The 23,781-nt window shown below is 38.2% G+C and overlaps 1 protein-coding gene across 5 annotated transcripts in view; it reads left to right on the top strand.

The window, feature by feature from the left end:
- The first annotated feature begins 291 nt into the window (after window positions 1–291).
- Window positions 292–23,781, top strand: part of IQUB (IQ motif and ubiquitin domain containing) — an 80,510-nt gene continuing 57,020 nt past the window's right edge. For 2 of the 5 annotated variants that reach the window (XM_003896524.5, XM_009203795.4), the window contains exons 1-3: window positions 292–876; window positions 20,092–20,489; window positions 22,425–22,559. In XM_003896524.5, coding sequence (XP_003896573.2) covers window positions 20,096–20,489; window positions 22,425–22,559 — 529 coding nt within the window. In that variant the 5' untranslated portion in view covers window positions 292–876; window positions 20,092–20,095. Of the gene's footprint in view, window positions 877–918; window positions 1,014–1,599; window positions 1,637–20,091; window positions 20,490–22,424; window positions 22,560–23,781 lie in introns of those variants that run through there. The other 3 variants (XM_009203792.4, XM_009203794.3, XM_009203793.4) reach the window with 3 other exon arrangements.

The following is a 23,781-nucleotide window of genomic DNA, read 5'->3' on the forward strand; positions in this document are numbered from 1 at the left end:
GCTGCCAGGAAGCTGAGAGGCAAGTTGTTAAGAAAACCAAGTAGGCATCTGACAGTTTCCCGCCTCTGACTTCAAACTGATGATTTCTCTGACTCTGATTTTTTATATCTGTAAGATTAAATTGCTGTGTTTGGTTCAGAGAGCTGTGCCCTTTCACAAGTGTAAAAGATCTTGGAGAGAGGTTACTGTCCTGATTCACTTTTGGATCTAGGTAACCACTTGGTAACAGCCTCCGCCTCTGGCTCCTCCCCTTCCCCCTGCCGTGTCCCTCCTTCCCTCCCCCTCGCCTCTGGCCCCGCCCCTTCTCCCTGCCGCTTCCCTCCTCCCCGCCCCCTCGCCTCTGGCTCCTCCCCCTTTTCCCTGTCGCGTACCTCCTGTGCAGCCCCCGACCCTCTCCTCTAGCTCCTCCTCTTCTTCCCTACCGCGATCCTCCTTCCGGACCCCAGACCCCAGCCCACCTCTGGCTCCTTCCCGTCTTTCCTGCCGCGCTCCACCTTCTCGACACCGCCCCTCCGCCTCTAGCTCCTCCCGTTCTCTCCTGCTGCACTTCTCCTTCACGACCCCGCCTTCCGGCCTCTGGCTCCTCCCCTTCTCTCCTGCGGCGCTCCTCCTTTCTGACCCCGCCCCCCGCCTTTGGCTCCTCCCCCAGTCCTGCCTCGCTCCTCCTTCCCGGCTCCGCCCCCTGCCCGCCTCTGGCTCCTACCCCGTCCCGCCTCTTGCTCCTCCCCTTCCCCCCTGTCCGGCCCTGGCAGGAAGAGGTGGTGCCAGGGTCGTTGCTAGGATACGACCAGTAACTGAGAATGCGGCGAGTATTGAAGCTGCTTCTTAGGAGCCTGGGAAAGCACTTCGACGAGAATAGTTGCGTTTCGTACACAGGTAGGAAGACAAGTTTTGACTGCGGCTTCCTGGCCCGACGCTTAGACCCAGCCTAGAACCGGTAACAGCCGCGCTGAACTCTGAGTTCTGTGTGCGGAGCAGTGATTCCCGCCTGAGCTCCTGGGGCTGCCTGGTCGGTAGGGAATGTTCCGCCTTTACTTAAAAAACCGTGCGAAGTATTCCATCTTTCTGGGCTCCTTTTCTGGCTCATTCTCTCTGGTTTGGGACTTGAATCAGCAGCATCAAGCTAGGAGGTACACCTCACCTCACACCCCGAGTGCTTTTCACGGTAATTGCATAGAAGAAGTGTGTATAACCCAAACTTGGCACTAGAAACTCAGCCTTCCGTGTCAACCAGTCTCTTATTAAGTCGAGGGATTTTAGACTTTCCTCAACTGGCACTCTCACTCCTTCCTCTCCACCCGTGGTCTTTGCCTCTTAACAAACTTAAAAATTCAACAGACCTATTTGGTAGAAAGCAATACTGGATCCTTGCCTTACTAATTATACTACATTCTAAATGTATTAAGCTTTAAATGATAGGGAATGAAATGTAGGTGAAAAGGGAGACTTTTTTTGTATGCAAACATGATAGAGGTTGCTCTTTTAAACAATAAGATTAAAACATTTACATTCGAATAGATAATACATAAAAAACAGTACGAATAGTAAAAAGAATGAAGAGTGAAAATCCACCATCTACCCATTTCTCCCCATCTCCAGGCCACCTTCCAGAGGTGCTTTAGACGTGTGCAAATAGGTAGGTACACCTGTAACATTGTGCATACTATTCTGTGATTGGCTTTTACACTTAAGACTGTATGTCCAGTTGTTTTCTATCAGTATTTACAGATCTGTCTCATGTATTTATGGATGAATTTATGTATTTATGTTTCATTGTGAGAAGGTGTTTCGAAGCATATCAGGAAATTTGGAAACTCTCATAAGCAAAAAGATTGATAAATGTCACTACCTAACAATCTAAAACATTTGTATAGTAAGAGAAAACAAACAACATCAAACATACAATGGGAAATATAAGTGCAACACACAACAAAGGGATATTTAATTATTAGGACTCATAAAACAATCAGGATGTAAGGAAACAGTCAAGGGGAACTTCTCGGGGCTGTAAAAGAAAACAGTGATGGAATTTAACAAAATTAAGATCTGTATGCCCTTTGACTTGTCCCTTCTAATTCTAGGAACTCATTTTCAGTATACTTACACATATATACAGAGATAGATGTATAAGATGTTTGTTGCAGCGCAATTTTTAATAGTAAAAAACTAGAGACAGCTTAAATGTGCATCAGTGAGCAACAGTTGACTACAATGTGACTTAGCCTTGCAAACAAATTACTGTGAAGTTGTTGAAAAGAATGTGGCAGAATCATATTTTACGTAAAAATAAATGTTAAGCACATATTATAAGTCGTAAAACAGTGTTAAAGTTTAAAAATAAACAGAAATATAGTTTATAAAAGACATAGATATGATCCTAAACAAATTTAAGTGTATATATATTATATAATTGTAGCTTTATAGACAATTCCTGGAAAGATAAACTGCCTAACAATGAGAAATAAAATTAGCATGTCTGGAATACTTTTACTTCTTATTTTATCCCCTTTTGTTCTGTTAGATTTTTTTTCTAGTAAGCACATATTACTCTCTTAAAAACAGCCAAATGAACAATAACAATAATGAAAAAACAATTTTGAAAAGTCTTTTCCAACTGTAGCTTTCCAAACTGGGTTGAAATTTCACATTTTACATTTCACACCTTAATATGTGTGTTTTGTTATTTACGTTTAATATTTGCTGCAGTGAGAGTTTACACATATTTATGTATGCAAGTAGAGCATATTAATATATACATATGAAGGGGTATTAGGAACCAATAAAATTAGCTCCTTGTTCTAGATGGGTGAAAAAAAATCTGCTGAATATTTTCTACTCTATTTTAAATAATAGTCATGTTTCTTACTTAAGAATAAAAGACATTCTCTGATAATGTATCTGATGACAAAATCGTTAGTTAAATTCTGGATCTGACCACCACTAACCTCCCATGAGGCATTCCTGGGCCTTAGCTTTTTCATCTGCAGGGAGATCAATTTCTAGACTTTTTCTTAATCACCAGGACCCCTTTTCTGTTCTCTCCCCAACTCCCCATGGACTCCTATACTGAGATACAGCACAGTTTAGTGGTTAAAGGCATGGGTTCTGGATCCAGACTGCCTGGATTTGGATCCCAGATATACAGCTTACTAGCTCTGTGTTCTTGAAAATATTACTTAACCTCTCTGTGCTAATTTCTTTATCTGTAAAATGGGCGTAATAATATCATCTGTGAGAAATAATTTAGTGTAAGTATTTGCTAATATGCTTTATTTTTAAAGTATTTTTTCTCCTACTTTATAAAATGAGTAATTATGTAATACCTAGGAGACATTATTAAGTTATAATTATCACTAGCCATTTGGAAATTTTAGAAATAGTTCATTACTAATTAGCCAACATTTATTATGTACTTATTGTGTGCCAGGCACTGTTTACTAAGTACTGTATATACACAATTTTATTTAATTCTTGGAAGAACCTTTGATGTTGAAACTACTAATATACCATTTCACAAGTGAGGAAAACAAGACTTAGGTTAAGACACATCTGTATCTCAAAGTCATATAGCTAGTAAGTATCAGGAACTCTGAGGGGTCTGGTGTTTTACCCTACATACAAACTAATAAGTTAGTCACTGTTTCTTGGATGCTGGGTCAAAGGGCACATAGCAAAAGAAGTAGCCAGTGCTTCAAGTTTGTGCCAATTTCCCAAGCCCCCCAAGTCCAACAGGGGAAACACAAGTGAGTCTACATGGATGCCTGCACATGGGGAATTTACTGCTTTTATAGTAAACCAAAGAAAGCCTGCTCTTTGTTTCAGGGGGAAGAGTTTATCTCAACCTTTGCAGTTTCTCAGTGCAAACACAACCCTGAGAAATGGTCTGGGTAAACAGTGGTCATGGCCTTGCATTTTTGTCACACCCCACAAGAACATGTAGGGACACTCAAGACCCATGGCCGATTGCTTCTTTCTGCAGGAAGCTGTTAAGTCTGGATTCAAACTCAGGTGGGCTGGCTCCACAGTCAGCCCTCCTGAAATTCCACTTTAGGAAATCAAAGCTGAGAATCACTGTACTGCATGGCAATGAAGTCATGACTTAGAAACCTTGACACTTCTTGTTTTTAGGTTGAGTAAATGCTTGTCACTGCTAACCATCATAAACACAGTTGCTAATCACCCTCTTTATCAACAACTAACATCTTGAAAACATGTAATTATTTGGGTCATTTATTCATATCATTAATTAAGGACCTTCTATGAACCTTAGGCACTACTATACATACAATCTACAGGTAACAGAACTATGATCTGTGTGTGTGTGTGTGTGTGTGTGTGTGTGTGTGTGTTTATTTAGACAGGGTCTTACTCCGTGTCTCTGGCTGGAGGGCAGTGGTGACATCTTGGCTCACTATAATCTCCACCTCCCTGGCTGAAGCGATCCTCCCACCTCAGCCTCCCAAATAATTAGAATTACACGTGCATGCCACAATACAATGCCCAGTTAATCTTTGTATTTTTTGTAGAGACAGGGTCTCACTATGTTGCCCAGGCTGGTATTGAATTTCTAGGCTCAAGGGATCTGACCACCTCGGCCTCCCAAAGTGCTGGGATTACAGGTGTGAGTTACTGTGCCCAGCCCTCATCTTGTTTATAAGGAGATAGATTGCTTCGAGGGGAACAATCTAGGACACCTAATGTACTAAAATTAGGGTGAAATGAATATAAGCATTAGGAACCATAGCAACTAGGAAATGGAGACAGACACATTGAGGAGGAAGGTGGAGGGGTATGAATTTATGCAGTACCTGTCAAAGGAACTTTATAGTATGTGGCTTCTGTTTCTGACTGCATTGATTGCACATGTCTCATGGCTTTAAATACCATAGACTTGTGACTTTCCAATTTCCAGGCCAGCATCTTCTCAGAACTTCAAACTGCTAACCCCATGTCCAATGGGCATCTCAAACTCATATGGCCCAAATCAGACTGATCTAACTTACATCCATACTCAGGTCTCCTTTATTTGAAGTTTTCCTTATTTCTGTAAATGTAGCTTTATCCTTCTGGTTACTTGGGCTAAAAATGTTAGCAGTATCCTTGATTCCTCTCTTTATCTCATAGCTCACATCTAATTCATCGCTAAATCCTTTCAGCTCTATTTTAACGCCTGTAATCTCAGCACTTTGGGAGGATCACAAGGTCAGGAGATCGAGACCATCCTGGCTAACACGTTGAAACCTCGTCTCTGCTAAAAAAATACAAAAAACTAGCCAGGTGAGGTGGTGGGCGCCTGTAGTCCCAGCTACTCGGGAGGCTGAGGCAGGAGAATGGCCTGAACTCGGGAGGCGGAGCTTGCAGTGAGCTGAGATCCGGCCACTGCACTCCAGCCTGGGAGACAGAGCGAGACTCCATCTCAAAAAAAAAAAAAAAAAAAATATATATATATATATATATATATCCAGAATCCAGTCAGCACTTCTCACCATCTCCTTTACTGTCACCCAGGTCCATTTCACCTCATGTCAAGGTTACTACAATAGATTCCAGTAGACTCCTAATGTCCTGCCAGCTTCCCACTCCCCTACGTTCCACGATCTAATGCCCTCTCCCCACAACCTCCTCTCTGGCTTTATTTTCTATTGCTCTTTTCTTAACTCACTGCTCTCTAGCCACATAAGTTGATTAGCTAGTTATTCCTCAGATATGTGATGCTTCTCACTTCTTCATTTGTCCTCATGGCTTGCTTATTTTCTCAGTTCAGCCTCCTGTTCAGATGTCATTTTAACCGGAGAGGCATTCCTTCCCCACCACATATACTTAGCAAAACTTGCCCCTCTACTCTGCCATACTCTCTCCTGATAGTCTCATACTTCCTAGCCACCTTCTTTGCTTAATATTTTGCTACCTCTTATCTTTATCTGATCCATGTCTATTTTACTAATTTAGTTATTACTTGTCCATTTTCCTCACTAGAATATCAGCTTTTTTTTTTTTTTTTTTTTTTTACTGCAGATCAAAATCTCTGCAGTAAAAACTGCAAACTACCAACCAGATCAAAATCCCTGCAGTAAAAAAAATGTATATTCTAGTGAGGAAAATGGGCAAGTAACAACTAAATTAGTAAAATATATACTGGGTCAGATAAAGATACGTACCAAATATCACACGTGTCCAATAAATATGTACAATAATTATGTATCAACAAAAATTTAAACATTTTTGAAAAGCCTTGTCCATGGCTGTGTGTAGAGACATAGAAGTGTCTCTACATACAGCTAAAAGGGGGACTGGTTATGAGTAGGTACCCAGTAAAAATTAGTTGAAAGCATGAATGAATTCAGCCATGGCCAATGCTTTTCAAAAATTAAAAAATTTTTGTTTATACATAATTATTGTACATATTTATTGGGCAACTATGATATTTGATACATGCATACAATTTGTAATAATCAAAGTAATTAGGATATCCATTACCTTATCATTTTTTTGTTCTGGGAATATTCTAAAACTTTTCTTCTAGCTGTTTTGAAATATAAAATATTGTTAACTATAGTCACTCTACAGTGCTATCACACACAGAACTTACTCCTTCTATGTAAATGTATTTTTAAACCCCTTAACCAACCTTACTTCATCCCTGCTCCCCCCTGCCCTTCTCAGCTTCTGGTAACCATCATTCTGCTCTCTACCTTTGTGAAATCAACTTTTTAAGCTCCTACTTATGAATGAGAACATGTGATATTTGTCTTTCTATGCCTTGCTTATTTTACTTAACATAATGTCCCCTAGTTTCACCCATGTTGTTGCAAATGACAGAATTTCATTGTTTTTTATGGCTTAATAGTATTTCATTTTGTGTATATATGCCACATTTTCTTTCTTCATTCGGTGGTAGACACTTAGGTTGATTGGCCATTGTGGATAGTACTGCAGTAAACATGGGAGTGCAGATATCTCTTCAATATGCTGATTTCCTTTCTTTTGGATATATATCCAGCAGTGGAATTGCTGGATTATGTGGTAGAACTATTTTTAGTTTTTTGAGGAACCTTCCTGCTGTTTTCTACAATGGCTGTAGTAATTTACATTTCCCACTAACAGTGTACTACCATTCCCCTTTCTTTGCATCCTTGCCAGCATCTGTTATTTTCTTTTTGACAATAGTCATTTTAACTGGGGTGAGATGATGTCTTATTGTGGTTTTGATTTGCATTTCTCTGATTATTACTGATGTTGAGTATTTTTTCATATACCTGTTGGCTATTTTTATGTCTTCTTTTGAGAAATGTACAGTGATTATATTGATGAAAAAAAAATTAGTGGGTAGTTGAGGTATGATTAGGGAGGCCTCCCTGGAAACTGAGACATGGAAGATGAGGAATTAGTCATAAAGATTTGTAGTAACAGGCCAGGTGCAGTGGCTCACGCCTGTAATCCCAGCACTTTGGGAGGCTGAGGTGGGCAGATCACGAGGTCAGGAGTTCGAGAGGTCAGGAGTATGAGACCAGCCTGGCCAACATAGTGAAACCGTATCTCTACTAAAAATACAAAAATTAGCCAAGCATGGTGGTGGGTGCCTGTAATCCCAGCTATTTGGGAGGCTGAGGCAGGAGAATTGCTTGAACTGGGAGGGGAAGGTTGCAGTGCGCTGAGATCGCATCACTGTACTGTAGCCTGGGTGACACAGCCAGACTCTATCTCAAAAAAAAAGTTTGTAGTAACACATTTTTGACAGAGGAAACTTAAAATGCAAAAGCCCCAAGAGGGAGATCAGCCCTAGATATGATAAAAGGTGGGGTTGGTTAGAAGATGAGGTCAGAGAGGCAGGGGCTAGATCATTTAGGACCTTGAAGGCCATGGTGAGTAGTTTGGATTTTATTCTGGAAAGCATTTTATTTTAGAGGTGTTTTAGTAAGTATGAGAGGGGCATGGTATGATTTTCTTTAAAAATATTTTTCTGGCTGCTGTGAAAATAATAGAATTTTTTGGCAGGGATTGGTGGGGTGGGAGTTTCAAGAATGAAATTAAGGTAACCAGCTGAGACTGTTGCAGTAGTACTTTCAAAATATTACAGGATGACAGACAAAAGTAGACTGACACTAAATTTTCAGGTCAGTATTGACAGTGCTTTTTGAGTGGCTGGATAATAGGTGAGCAAAAGAAAAAAAATAAAGGATTACTCTAAAAGTAGACCTTCCTTGGTTGTGTTATATTATTGTTTTATTGTACTTTTAGATATAATTTATTCCTGTTACAGTTATGAAATTTATTATCTTAGGCCTATTGGATCAACTTTCATATGGGCATTCAAGCTGGTTTAATCCTTTTCCACCTTATTAGATAGATATAGGCATGGCTTGCCCTTTAGGTGTTATACCTTGGGAGTACTTTTAAATGTTGTGTCTATTAAATGGGGCCTTATTCACACTGGGTAGTGTCAGATGGAACCTAACCAAGTTTCAGAGCATAGGTGAGCAAGCATTGTTCTTGCTGGCTGTAGGAAAGACAATATAATTGCTGTTGTGAAATGATCATTCTTACTAGACAGCTGTGAGAATAATCACTAGATGCTGACTCTCAGAGGCTTTTTTGATGTTGTCCATGGATGGTTCTTATTCCTCATGGAAGACGGTTCCCCATGGTTCTCTAGAATTTCTGCTTAAGAGACACTGACAGCTTTGTTTTGAATTTTCTTTTCAAGGATATTTGTATAGTGAACAGTCTTAAAAGATATAGGGTCTCTTTCTAAAGCAGAGGTCAGATTTATCTGTCTAGTATAATAACAATGGTATCTTCCTCCAAGGCAGAGGTTGGGCATATTTGCTTGCAGTGCATTATAAAGGATTGGAGTTTCTAAGCTTGGGGTTTCTTAGCTGTCATGCAAACCTTCTGTGTCTATAGCATCTAATTGGGCATTCCACATTGTTCCTCTGGGATTTGGGGGCACAGGGATCCTGTGGGAATATAAAGCTCATGCTATCTGCTGTGCCATGAGTAATAAAGTCCTTTGTTTCCAACCCAGGAGTCCTATTTATTCTGATAGCATTCATGAAACTATGGCAGGCTAAATTGTTAGGTTGTAGGTAGGATAAAATCTCAGACCTGTCACAATTCTTAGTTCCTATTCCTAAAGAGGCTTTAGCACACTTGATCACATACTCTCCCAGCCACCTTGTGTTTTCCCTACTTTACTAAACCTATGATGTCTTATCTAATATTTTAAACAGGTAATACATTTACATTGTTTAAAAATAAAAATATTAAAAGTAATACATTGAGAATTGTGGAGCCCACCCTTGTTCTGGCTACTTCCTACTCACCTTGCCCCCCATCAGATAACTAGTTTTCTTAGTTTCTTTCATACTTTTCTGAGTGTTTCTTTGTCCAGGTAGAAACAAACACAAATATATATTCTTATTTCACCTTCTTTCTTTTTCTCACTCGGTATATCTTGGAGTGTGACTTTTGTCAACATATAGAGTACTTCATCCTCTTCTTCCTCTTCTTTTTTATTTAGCTTCTTTATTAAGTATAGCACAAAATCAGAAAGCTATATAAAACACATATACAGATTAATGAATTATGATAAGGTAAATGCCATTTTTATCATTTTCACCCCCACAACAGATATGCCATATGATTGTTTTGTATTTCTATGTGTGTATGACTTTATGATATTATTATTATTTTTTTATTATACTTTAAGTTCTAGGGTACATGTGCACATCATGCAGGTTTGTTACATATGTATACATGTGCCATGTTGGTGTGCTGCACCCATTAACTCGTCATTTACATTAGGTATATCTCCTAATGCTATCCCTCCTGCCCCTGCTCCCCACAATGGGACCCAGTGTGTGATGATCCCCTTCCAGTGTCCAAGTGATCTCATAGTTCAATTCCCACCTATGAGTGAGAATATGCGGTGTTTGGTTTTCTGTTCTTGTGATAGTTTGCTCAGAATGATGGTTTCCAGCTGCATCCATGTCCCTACAAAGGACATGAACTCATCCTTTTTTATGGCTGCATAGTATTCCATGGTGTATATGTGCCACATTTTCTTAATCCAGTCTGTCACTGATGGACATTTGGGTTGATTCCAAGTCTTTGCTATTGTGAATAGTGCTGCAATAAACATATGTGTACATGTGTCTTTATAGCAGCATGGCTTATAATCCTTTGGGTATATCCCCAGTAATGAGATGGCTGGGTCAAATGGTATTTCTAGTTCTAGATCCTTGAGGAATCGCCACACTGTTTTCCACAATGGTTGAACTAGTTTACAGTCCCACCAACAGTGTAAAAGTGTTCCTATTTCTCCACATCCTCTCCAGCACCTGTTGTTTCCTGAATTTTTAATGATTGTCATTCTAACTGGTGTGAGATGGTATCTCATTGTGGTTTTGATTTGCATTTCTCTGATGGTGAGTGATGATGAGCATTTTTTCATGTGTCTGTTGGCTGTATGAATGTCTTCTTTTGAGAAGTATCTGTTCATATCCTTTGCCCACTTTTTGATGGGGTTGTTTGTTTTTTTTCTTGTAAATTTGATTGAGTTCTTCGTAGATTCTGGATATTAGCCCTTTGTCAGATGAGTAGATTGTAAAAATTTTCTCCCATTCTGTATGTTGCCTGTTCACTCTGATGGTAGTTTCTTTTGCTGTGCAGAAGCTCTTTAGTTTAATTAGATCCCATTTGTCGATTTTGACTTTTGTTGCCATTGCTTTTGGTATTTTAGACATGAAGTCCTTGCCGATGCCTATGTCGTGAATGGTATTACCTAGGTTTTCTTCTAGGGATTTTATGGTTTTAGGTCTAACATTTAAGTCTCTAATCCATCTTGAATTAATTTTCGTATAAGGAGTAAGGAAAGGATCCAGTTTCAGCTTTCTACTTATGGCTAGCGAATTTTCCCAGCACCATTTATTAAATAGGGAATCCTTTCCCCATCTCTTGTTTTTGTCAGGTTTGTCAAATATCAGATGGCTGTAGATGTGTGATATTATTTCTGACTGCTGTGTTCTGTTCCATTGGTCAATATCTCTGTTTTGGTACCAGTACCATGCTGTTTTGGCTACTGTAGCCTTGTATAGTTTGAAGTCAGGTAGCGTGATGCCTCCAGCTTTGTTCTTTTGACTTAGGATTGTCTTGGCAATGTGGGGTCTTTTTTGGTTCCATATGAACTTTAAAGCAGTTTTTTCCAATTCTTTGAAGAAACTCATTGGTAGCTTAATGGGGATGGCATTGAATCTATAAATTACCTTGGGCAGTATGGCCATTTTCACAATATTGATTCTTCCTATCCATGAGCATGGTATGTTCTTCCATTTGTTTGTGTCCTCTTTGATTTCACTGAGCAGTGGTTTGTAGTTCTCCTTGAAGAGGTCCTTTACATCCCTTGTAAGTTGGATTCCTAGGTATTTTATTCTCTTTGAAGCTATTGTGAATGGGAGTTCTTTCATGATTTGACTCTCTGTTTGTCTGTTACTGGTGTATAAGAATGCTTGTTGGCTAACACGGTGAAACCCCGTCTCTACTAAAAAATACAAAAAACTAGCCGGGCGAGGTGGCAGACGCCTGTAGTCCCAGCTACTCAGGAGGCTGAGGCAGGAGAATGGCGTGAACCTGGGAGGCGGAGCTTGCAGTGAGCTGAGATCCGGCCACTACACTCCAGCCTGAGACTCCGTCTCAAAAAAAAAAAAAAAGAAAAAAAAGAATGCTTGTGATTTTTGCACATTGATTTTGTATCCTGAGACTTTGCTGAAGTTGCTTATCGGCTTAAGGAGATTTTGGGTTGAGACAGTGGGGTTTTCTAAATATACAATCTTGTCATCTGCAAACAGGGACAATTTGACTTCTTCTTTTCCTAACTGAATACCCTTTATCTCTTTCTCTTGCCTGATTACCCTAGCCAGAACTTCCACCACTATGTTGAATAGGAGTGGTGAGAGAGGGCATCCCTGTCTTTTGCCGGAATGCTTCCAGTTTTTGCCCATTCAGTATGATATTGTCTGTGGGTTTGTTATAAATAGCTCTTATTTTTTTGAGATATGTTCCATCAATACCAAATTTATTGTGAGATTTTAGCATGAAGGGCTGTTGAATTTTGTCAAAGGAATTTTCTGCATCTATTGAGATAATCATGTGGTTTTTGTCTTTGGTTCTGTTTATATGCTGGATTACGTTTATTGATTTGCATATGTTGAACAAGCCTTGCATCCCAGGGATGACGCCCACTTGATCATGGTGGATAAGCTTTTTGATGTGCTACTGGAATTGGTTTGCCAGTATTTTATTGAGGATTTTTGCATCGATGTTCATCAGGGATATTGGTCTAAAATTCTCTTTTTTTGTTGTGTCTCTGCCAGGCTTTGGTATCAGGATGATGTTGGCCATGTAGAATGAGTTAGGGAGGATTCCCTCTTTTTCTATTGATTGGAATAGTTTCAGAAGGAATGGTACCAACTCCTCCTTGTACCTCTGGTAGAATTCGGCTGTGAATCCGTCCGGTCCTGGACTTTTTTTGGTTGGTAGGCTATTAATTATTGCCTCAATTTCAGAGCCTGCTATTGGTCTATTCAGCGATTCAGCTTCTTCCTGGTTTAATCTTGGGAGAGTGTAAGTGTCCAGGAAATTATCCATTTCTTCTAGGTTTTCTAGTTTATTTGCATAGAGGTGTTTATAGTATTCTCTGATGGTAGTTTGTATTTCTGTGGGGTCGATGGTGATATCCCCTTTATCACTTTTTATTGCATCTATTTGATTCTTCTCTCTTTTCTTCTTTATTAGTCTTGCTAGTGGTCTATCAATTTTGTTGATCTTTTCAAAAAACCAACTCCTGGATTCACTGATTTTTTTGAGGGTTTTTTGCGTCTCTATCTCCTTCAGTTCTGCTCTGATCTTAGTTATTTCTTACCTTCTGGTAGCTTTTAAATGTGTTTTCTCTTGCTTTTCTAGTTCTTTTAATTGTGATGTTAGGGTGTCGATTTTAGATCTTTCCTACTTTCCCTTGTGGGCATTTAGTGCTATAAATTTCCCTCTACACACTGCTTTAAATGTGTCCCAGAGATAGTGGTATGTTGTATCTTTGTTCTCATTGGTTTCAAAGAACATCTTTATTTCTGCCTTCATATCGTTATGTACCCAGTAGTCATTCAGGAGCAGGTTGTTCAATTTCCATGTAGTTGAACGGTTTTGATTGAGTTTCTTAGTCCTGAGTTCTAGTTTGATTGCACTATAGTCTGAGAGACAGTTTGTTATAATTTCTGTTCTTTCACATTTGCTGAGGAATGCTTTACTTGCAACTATGTAGTCAGTTTTGGAATAAGTGCGATGTGGTGCTGAGAAGAATGTATATTCTGTTGCTTTGGGGTAGGGAGTTCTGCAGATGTCTATTAGGTCCGCTTGGTGCAGAGTTGAGTTCAAGTCCTGGATATCCTTGTTAGCTTTCTGTCTCGTTAATGTGTCTAATGTTGACAGTGGGGTGTTAAAGTCTCCCATTATTATTGTATGGGAGTCTAAGTCTCTTTATAAGTCTCTAAGGACTGATTTATGAATCTGGATGCTCCTGTATAGTGTGCATATATATTTAGGATAGTTAGCTCTTCCTGATGAATTGATCCCTTTACCATTATGTAATGGCTTTCTTTGTCTCATTTGATCTTTGATGGTTTAAAGTCTGTTTTATCAGAGACTAGGATTGCAACCGCTGCTTTTTTTTGTTTTCCATTTGCTTCGTAGATCTTCATCCATCCCTTTATTTTGAGCCTGTATGTGTCTCTGCATGTGAGATGGGTCTCCTGAATACAACAAACTAATGGGTCTTGACTCTTTATCCAGTTTGCCAGTTTGTGTCTTTTAGTTGGACCATTTAGTTCATTTACATTTAAGGTTAATATTGTTATGTGTGAACTTGATCCTGTCATTATGATATTAGCTGGTTATTTTACTCACTAATTGATGCAGTTTCTTCCTTGCATCGATGGACTTTACATTTTGGCATGTTTTTGCAATGGCTGGTACCTGTTGTTCCTTTACAACTTTAGTACTTGTTTCAGGATCTCTTGTAGGGCAGGCCTGGTGGTGACAAAATCTCTAAGCATTTGCTTGTCTGTAAAGGATTTTATTTCTCCTTCACTGATGAAACTTAGTTTGGCTGGATATGAAATTCTGGGTTGAAAATTCTTTTCTTTAAGAATGTTGAATATTGGCCTCCACTCTCTTCTGGCTTGGAGAGTTTCTGCCGAGAGATCTGCTGTTAGTCTGGTGGCCTTTTCTTTGTGTGTAACCCGACCTTTCTCTCTGGCTGCCCTTAACATTTTTTCCTTCATTTCAACTTTGGTGAATCTGACAATTATGTGTCTTAGAGTTGCTCTTCTCGAGGAGCATCTTTGTGGCATTCTCTGTATTTCCTGAATTTGAATGTTGGCCTGCCTTCCTAGGTTGGGAAAGTTCTCCTGGATGATATCCTGCGGAGTGTTTTCCAACTTGGGTCCATTTTCCCCATCACTTTCAGACACACCAATCAGACGTAGATTTGGTCTTTTCACATAATCCCATATTTCTTGGAGTCTTTGTTCATTTCTTTTTACTCTTTTTTCTCTACACTTCTCTTCTTGCTTCATTTCATTCATTTGATCTTCAGTCGCTGATACTCTTTTTTTCCAGTTGATCGAGTTGGTTACTGAAGCTTGTGCATTTGTCACGTAGTTCTCATGTTGTGGTTTTCATGTCTATCATTTCTTTTAAGGTCTTCTCTACATTGGCTATTCTAGTTATCCATTCATCCATTCTTTTTTCAAGGTTTTTAGTTTCTTTGTGCTGGTTACGTAGTTCCTCCTTTAGCTCTGAGAAGTTTGATCGATTGAAGCCTTCTTCTCTCAACTGGTCAAAGTCATTATCCGTCCAGCTTTGTTCTGTTGCTGGCGATGAGTTGCGTTGCTTTGGAGGGGGAGATGCGCTTTGATTTTTTGAATTTCCAGCTTTTCTGCCCTGCTTTTTCCCTGTCTTTGTGGTTTTATCTGCCTTTGGTCTTTGATGATGGTGACGTACTGATGGGGTTTTGGTGTGGGTGTCCTTTCTTTTTGTTAATTTTCCAACAGTCAGGACCCTCAGCTGCAGGTCTGTTGGAGTTTGCTTGAGGTCCACTCCAGACACTGTTTGCCTGGGTATCAACAGAGGAGGCTGCAGAAGATAGAATATTGCTGAACAACGAGTGTTGCTGTCTGATTCTTGCTCTGGAAGCTTCGTCTCAGGGGTGTACCGGCCATGTGAGGTGTGAGGTGTCGGTCTGCACCTAGTGTGGGATGTCTCCCAGTTAGGCTACTCAGTGGTCAGGGACCCCCTTGAGCAGGCAATCTGTCTGTTCTCAGATCTCAACCTCCTTGCTGGGAGATCCACTGCTCTCTTCAAAGCTGTCAGACGGGGGCATTTACCTCTGCCGAGGTTTCTGCTGCTTTTGTTTAGCTATGCCCTGTCCCCAGAGGAGGAGTCTATAGAGGCAGGCAGGCCTCCTTGAGCTGTGGTGGGCTCCACCCAATTCGAGCTTCCCAGTGACTTTGTTTACCTACTTAAGCCTCAGCAATGGCGGGCGCCCCTCCCACAGCCTTGCTGCTGCCTTGCAGTTAGATCTCAGACTGCTGTGCTATCAATGACGGAAGCTCCGTGAGCGTGGGACCCTCCGGGCCAGGTGTGGGATATAATCTTCTGGTGTGCCATTTGCCAAGACCCTTGGTAAAGTGCAGTATTAGGGTGGGAGTTACCCGATTTTCCAGGTGTTGTGTGTCTCACTTTCCTTTGACTAGGAAAAGGAATTCCCTTCCCCCTTGCACTTCACAGGTGAGGTGATGCCTAGCCCTGCTTCCACTCTCACTGGTCAGGCTGCACCCGGGGACCAGCGCCAAGTGTCCCTGTCCGACACGCCCCAGTGAGATGAACCCAGTACCTCAGTTGAAAGTGCAGAAATCACCTGTCTTCTGTGTCGCTCATGCTGGGAGCTGGAGGCTGGAGCTGTTCCTATTTGGCCATCTTGGGCGCGCCCCAACTTATTTTTATACAGCCAAAGTGCATTTATATTTACCCATATGTTTTCACTTTCTTTGCTGTTTATCATTTCCTGTACCACTGACCTTACATCTGGAATCAGTTGTTTTTCCCTGCCATGTCGATTTTCAAAAATTCTTATTGTTATTGAAATTCCTTTTGTCTTAGTCTTAATAGCACACTTTTTTTTTTCTTCCTCCTGAAAGGAGCATTCGTTGCTTTTACTTTTTGTTATATCTTTCTAGTAAGGGATAATCTAGACACAATAAAATTTACCCTCTTTAGTCTGGAGTGCTATACGTTTTAATAAACACATATAGTTTGCATAACCACTACCACAATTGAGATTTTGAGTGTTTCCATCACATAAAAAATCCCCACATCCTTCTGTAATCAACTCTTACCTTTACCCTTAGGCTTTGGTATATTTTCTAACTCTAGGATTTGTCATATAAATTGAGTCAATACTACACAGCCTTAGTAGAGCTGGCTTCTTCACTGAGCATAATTTGTTTGAGTTTCATCCATGTTGTTGTGTGTACCAGTTGTCTTTATATGCACTCACTAGCACTTGCTATTAGAGAGCTTTAAAAATATTATTTTAATTATTCTAATAGGTACGTAGTGCTATCTCATTGTGATTTGAAGTTCCATTTTTACAATGAGTAATGATATTGAGCTTTATTTTATGTGTTTGTTCTCAGGGTTGAGACTGGGATGACCCAAATGATGCACCTAGGCCCAACATTTTAGGAGTCATTCATTTTCAGACACGAGTACAAGTGTAGAGTAGTGCAGGTGCTTCACTTGCCTCAACCTAGGCCTGCCCCTGCTTAATTGCCTTCTATATGTATTCTGTGGTGAAGTGTCTGTTGAAATCTTTTACCCTTTTTAAATATTATTTTTTCATATTATTCTCTATATAGTCTGGATATAAGTCATTTATCAGATATGCATTTTGTGAAAATTATCTTCCAGTCTATGATTTGTCTTTTTTTTCTCCCAGTTGTGTTTTCTGAAGAGCAGAAGTTCTTGATTTTGTTGCTATTGCTGTTTTTAGAAGATACCATCTTGGCCGGTTTGGATTTTGTTGCTATTGCTGTTTTTAGAAGATACCATCTTGGCCAGTCTGGCCAGGATGACCCCTCAGATAGAAGCAAAAGCATTACCTCAGATTCTTCAAAGAGGGCAGATGAATATGTTGCTAGGAGTTAGGGCTTTGTTATGATATCCTCTTTCTAATTGGGCCATTAAGCTGTGTTACAGGAGAAAATAATCAAAATGGTGTTTTTTGTGTGTGTGTGTGTGTTTATTTTTTGTTTTTTTGTGGGTGAGAGACTGAAAAGGTTTCTTGACCTTTTTTAAAATTGAGCTTTGTTCAGGTTTTTCTCATTCCACTTCTTTCCCTCTTGATTGTTTTGAAATTTAAAAACTAATTTTCTGTTTTTTATTGCTTGTAGTGAGATTTAACTATGCATATTTAAGTAACGAAGTCTAGGGTTAAGAATATGTCCCCCTTGGAATGGGAGGCATAATTTTAAGTGAAATAACTCAGAAACAGAAAGTGGAATACTGCATATTCTCACTTGTAAGTGGGAGTGAAATAACATCTACACATGAACACAGAGAGTGGAATAATAGACATTGGAGATTTGAAAGAAAGGGAGCATGGGAAGGGTGTGAGGGATGAGAACTTACTCAGTGGGTACTATGTATACTATTTGGGTGATGGTCACAATAAAAGCCCAGACTTCAAACTGTGCTGTACTTGTACTCCCTAAATCTATACAAATAAAAAAAATTATAAATAGTATAAGGATTTGAGAGTTTGGTCTGGTTTTTCCCTTCCCAATTTTGTATTATTGTCTAATATTTCAATTTACTATTATTTTGTATTAACAGTATTTATTTGGATTTATCCATATGTTTATGATTTTTCACATTTACCTTTCCGAGTTGCACTTCAGACATCCCTTGAAATCATTTTCCTCCTTTGAGTATATTCCTTAGAAGTTCCTTTAGAGCAAATATCTTGGTTGTAACTTAGTAACTAACTTGTAAATACTTCTGTTTTCTTTCTTGCGAGGTAATTTTGCTGGGTGCACAATTCTAGGTTGATAGTTATCTTCTGTCAGTTAGCCTATTGTTGCATTGGCTACTATTTTTCTGATAAGTCTGCAGTGATTTTCCTTTTCTTTGTATTAATGTCAGCAAATTAATATGATTCAAAACAGTAGCTGTTATGTTCTTTATCATTGTACTTTCAGGACCTTCTGTTTGTCTTTGATATTCTGTAATTTCATTACAATGTATATGGCTATTCATTATTTTTATTTAACCTGTTTGTTATATATTTATGTTATGCTTCCTGGATCTGAGGATCCATATTCTTTTATCAGTTTTGAAAAGTTCTCGGCTATTACCTTTTGAAATATTTTTCCTGGCCAGGCATCATGGCTCATACCTGTAATCGCAGAGCTTTGGGAGGCTGAGGCAGATTTATCACTTGAGGCCAGGAGTTTTAGACCAGCCTGGCCAACATGGCAAAACCCCGTCTACTAAAAATACAAAAATAAGCTAGGTGTAGTAGCACATGCCTGTAGTTCCAGTTACTCAGGAGGCTAAGGCAGGAGAATCACTTGAAACTGGGAGGCGGAGGTTGCAGTGAGCTGGAATTGGACCACTGTACTCTAGCCTGGGTGACAGAGAAAGATTTTATCTCAAAAAGAATAAATAACACATAAAAATATTTTTTCTCTTCTATCTTTCTATTTTTCCTTCTGGGACTCCATTTTGACATATGTTAGTTCAGAAGCTGGCAAACATTTTATGAAAAGGACTTCACAGGTCTTTTTTAGACTGCAGGGACTATATGTAGTCTCCAATGCATCTTCTTTGTTGTTTTTTGGTTTCACAGTACAAAATCATTCTTAGCTCACAACAAAATATATGCTTAGCAAAAACATGCTAGACTTTCTTTTCCATCGCTTTTAGTCTCATATTTTTTGTATCTTATCTTTTTGCATCATTCTATATAAAATCATTTTATCTTCCAGTTTACTAATTCTCTCTTCAACTGTCTCTAATCTTGTATAGCTTATTCACTGAGATCAACAATTATATATTTTTATTGCAGATGTTTCCATTTTTTAAAATTTATAATCGAGTATCCAGAGAATTCCACTGGCTGTGGGTGAATTTATTTTCTCCATAAAGATTTGTACTCAAAGCAGAAGCCCCAGAGAGAGCTTTTCCACCTCACTACTGTTCCAAGGTTTCATATTACCCTTGTCTTTGCCATAGAAATCTGGTCTGGGGCTACGTTCCCTGTTTTCCCTTCCTGACTTCCATAGGTGAGCTCCCTGCTATATTGGACATTCGTTTCTCCAGTTTAGCTCCTGCATCTGCAGCCCGGCTCTGGGATGCCCTGGACTATCCCGGTCCAATCTTTCAAATGCTGTCGTCTTGTCTTCCAAACCCAAGCTCTTGGCTGCTATAGCTGTGGGTCTAGATAGCATCAAGCTCAACCAATATTTGTTGTTAATAGGTTTATTTGGGGGAGCAGAGGTCATTGCAGACCTCTGCTACAATTTGTAAGAGCAGAGCTACTACAAAAAGTATATTCTGTTCAGGGTACACTTGCTATAGAGATGGCTGGTTCCTTGGAGCTTCTAATCATTTGTAATGCTAGAGGCATCCATATATCAGTTTTGTATTCAGAAAAAAGAAATTCAGAAAGTCTTTTCATGAGGCATTCTTCATTAAATAAGGAAGTCTCAAAAATATGAGACTAAAATAAGGAACAAATAAGGAAGAAATGACAAGATATTTAAAAATATTTTTCCATATATTCTTTGCAGAGTATTGCCAAATTTATTGTTTTGAGGTTCTTTTTTTTTTTAACTTGATGCCATTAGTAAGATAAACATTTTTTTAAATGAGCAACACTTTAGTTGAATATTATGAATGTTACTCTGTACTAGCAATGAATTTGATTTTTGGTGTAGAAACTTTGTGTAGTAAATGTGTTTATTTTTCTTAATTCAGGAAAATGTCTAATCAGCCCAAGAAGTATGAAGCTCAGAATATAGCCAATTCAACAGAAGAAAGTGATGCTTTTGACATTGTTACTATTCCAGTTCCCTCAGAAGAGCCTCAAGAGTCAGATCAAACTGAAGAGCATGAATCTGGGATAGAGCAATTCAGTGAGAGCCATGCAATACATGTTGAGGAGCAGAGTGACCGAAGCTTTTCAAGCCTGGAACCAGACAATGAACAACTCATGAAAGAGGTTATATCACCAAGACAAGTTTCATATACTCCACAACATCATGAAAAGCAATATGCAATGCAGAGTCCAAATGATGATAGTTTGGCATTTCTGGATAAAATAAAGGCTATAAAGGAGTCTTTGCAAGAATCAATGGAAGATTCTCTAGCAACAGGTGCTACCTAAGGAAGATAGGCTATTTCATTTTCTCATTTTGAAGAATGATTGTGTTTTCTTGTTGGCTTATTTTCACTTAAAGATTTGTTTTATATTTGATATTCCTTTCCCTTTCCCTCATCCACCAAACTTCCAGAGTTACTTTGCTTGAATCTCTTAACTATTTGTGAAAGCTTCTGTATTCTGCATTATCTATTTTTCATCAATGAATGATCTTCATTAAATTAAAAAATTGATATTTATATATTTTTTCAAAGAAAGTAGGTTTTAAAAATGTTTATGACCTTTAAAAATGATGGAGAAATTGTTGACTAAAATGGGAATTATTTTACATGCCAATTTGGAATTAATTGTTGTATCTAAATAGCAAGAGGTGGATAGGTGGATGGGAACTTGACAATAGATTTTCTAGTTTCATATCCAGTGCTTGCTTATTCTACATATTATGTTGCTTTTCCGTATTTCTGTAGTCTGCTTAGTGTTAGCTTATATTTTCCTTCAGAAAAATCATTGTTTTTCATTGTAGGTTAATTTTAAAGACATAAAATAATGCTGATATCATATAATAGTTATTATTACATTCTTAATAACAGCAGAGTGGCAGCAGCAATAAGGTGGTTACACAGAGAACCATTCTACTTGCATGGTTAACTGACTGCTCCTTTTCCATCTTGTGAATGAGTTGTGAGAGAGTTTCTGCCTACAGAGTGGAGAACATGAACCATGATTTAACAACAATAATAACAGCAGCTTAGTTTGGCTGGTAAAATGTAGCTTTTGAATCTAGTGGGGTAGTTTACCCTTGTGTGATGTGTCCATATAAGTAAAGAATGAAAAGAAGGAGAGAAAACTACTGAAGCCTGATTATACCTGACTGAAGCAGGTGTCTCTCAATTTTAGTATTTAATGTAAATTTGGGTTTCATTTTTGGGTATTTCTGTCATTCCCTGATATAACTTACAGCAAACACATGGTGATTTTTTAAAAAAAAAGTTGTCTTGGTCCTGTACCTCGTGAGCTTCACAAATCCCTTGACACATTTCCCCTTCCCAAAGCTTAAGAAGTCACTATTGTGAAAGCTTTAAAATTGATTATAGTTTTTTGCACTGAGAAGACAATTAAAATAACCTTCTCATGGTTTGCCATCTGAGAAAGTATTCTCTTTGTTGATAGAGAATTGTGAAAACAAGTTTTAACAAGCTTAAAGAACCTTAGCATTACCAGTGCCTACTTAAATTTTGTCACGTTATTGATAAATGTCTTATTTTTAGCTTTATGAAAACTGTAATTTCAGGAAAGGAATGTACAAAACTTTTTTGACCCACAGTCTTTATTCTATACTCCATCTTTTTACATCTTCTCTATTAAAATTTGAAGTCTGTAGATGTAAAACAGTTTACCCATATTAATTACTTTTTACATACCGTATTTCCCTCCTGTATTTGTGAACAGATAATCATTTTATAATAATATTTAAAAAATTTTTAATATGTAAGAATCTTGATTCTCTTTTTTCTAGAGGGGATTGAGCCATATAATGTCCCTCTTTGTGAAAAGTAGTTATAGTGCATTTCTAACTTCTGGGACATTGTCTGTCTCAGGTCTCTCCTAAATTCACTATGCCAAAATGCCTAATTTCCTGGGATGTTTCCTATGCTTATATCTGAACAATACATACCAGGTATTGAACATTAGAGCTAATTTTTGAGATTATGGATTGATTTTCAAAGCAACTAAATGTTGGCCACTTCTCCTTATAGAAAATTAAAAGTAACTGTTATCATTGGGGCGCAGCAGGGAAACACTAGCAAGAACAACTTGCATTTTATATAATTAAAAATTAACACATAATTCTGTATCTGTTTGTGGACTGTAGTTTGCTGACCTTTGCTGTATTTAACTATAATTCTTTCTTTTCTCTTTTAATTTACAGTAAAAGTTGTACTTATTCCAGTGGGCCAGGAAATTGTAATATCTTTTAAGGTTGATACCGTTCTTAAATATCTCAAGGACTATTTTTCACACTTATTAGGTATCCCACTTTCTGTACTGCAGATAAGATACTCAGGTAAGTTTGGAGGCTAATAAAACATATCAGGACTTTTCTAGTTTTAAGATGTAAACAATCAAGATCTTTGATTTTAAAAAGTAAATACCTTGATACTAATTGAACATTGTGGGTTATGCATTCACTCTTTCAACACATATTTAGTAAGGACATACTTTGTTCTAGATACTTTGCTAAGAAATGAAGATACAGAGAAATGCGAAATAAGATTCCTGTTCTAAAATTGTTTACAGACTAGTAAGGAAGAAGATGCATGCAGTAGCTACCATGTAATGTGTAAACGCTTTCATGGAAATATGCACAAAAAGCTGTGGGAACAGGGGAAGGAACTTGGTCGATTCTAGAAAGTTTCATTTAATAAAAGTGATAATAATTGTGCCAAGTAACAAGGAGGTGAGAAAATGTGGAAGTTTCGGGAAGTGTTAAGAAGTGTTCAGTGGCTGGAAGTAGATTATATATGGGTAGCGGGAGGAGATGAGATTGAAAAAATGGATGATAAAAGAGAATGTGTAGAACAGGAAGAGGACTGAAAATGATTTACGAGTGTTCTGTACATTAAGGTCAATTCACATTTCCATGATGATAGGTATATTTATATTTTGTGGATGATATTGAACAGCCCACTGAAGTTATATAATCTTGTGTCATGAGAGGACATAGTGTTTATTAACTGTTACAGTTTATCAGACTAACCTACCTAAATATATGTTTTTATAGAATATGTCTGAACAGATCCTAATATTTTAAATAGTTTTGATATTGACTTATAATGATGCCATAAAAAGGTTCCAGAGAAAAACTATTTAATTTCCAAATTATTTAAAAAAATGTATTATAGTAAATGTACTCCAAAAGTAAGATGTTCATGTGTTCAGATAAGTGATTGTTAAAACTTGATTTGGTATACGAAAGCTAAAATTTAAATAATTATTAGTAATAATGATTATGACCATATTGTTGGTGTTGGTGACTAATTTATTGACCATATGCTGTGTGCTAGCGCTTCCAAAAAATGTTTTGCCTACCTTATAATTTAGTCAACACAGTAGCCTTTTGATGTAGGAATTACTAGTAACTCTTTTTTCAGGAGAAGGAAACTGAAACTCAGGAAACTTATGCAAAGTCATAAAACTTGTAAGTGGCAGAGTCTGAACTTAAATGTAGGTATGACTTCAGAGGGAATTTGAAACTACTGTGCATTAATTATAAGGTGAAGTTCAAA

This window comes from Papio anubis, chromosome 4, assembly GCF_008728515.1.
Source record: "Papio anubis isolate 15944 chromosome 4, Panubis1.0, whole genome shotgun sequence".
Lineage (NCBI taxonomy): Eukaryota > Metazoa > Chordata > Mammalia > Primates > Cercopithecidae > Papio > Papio anubis.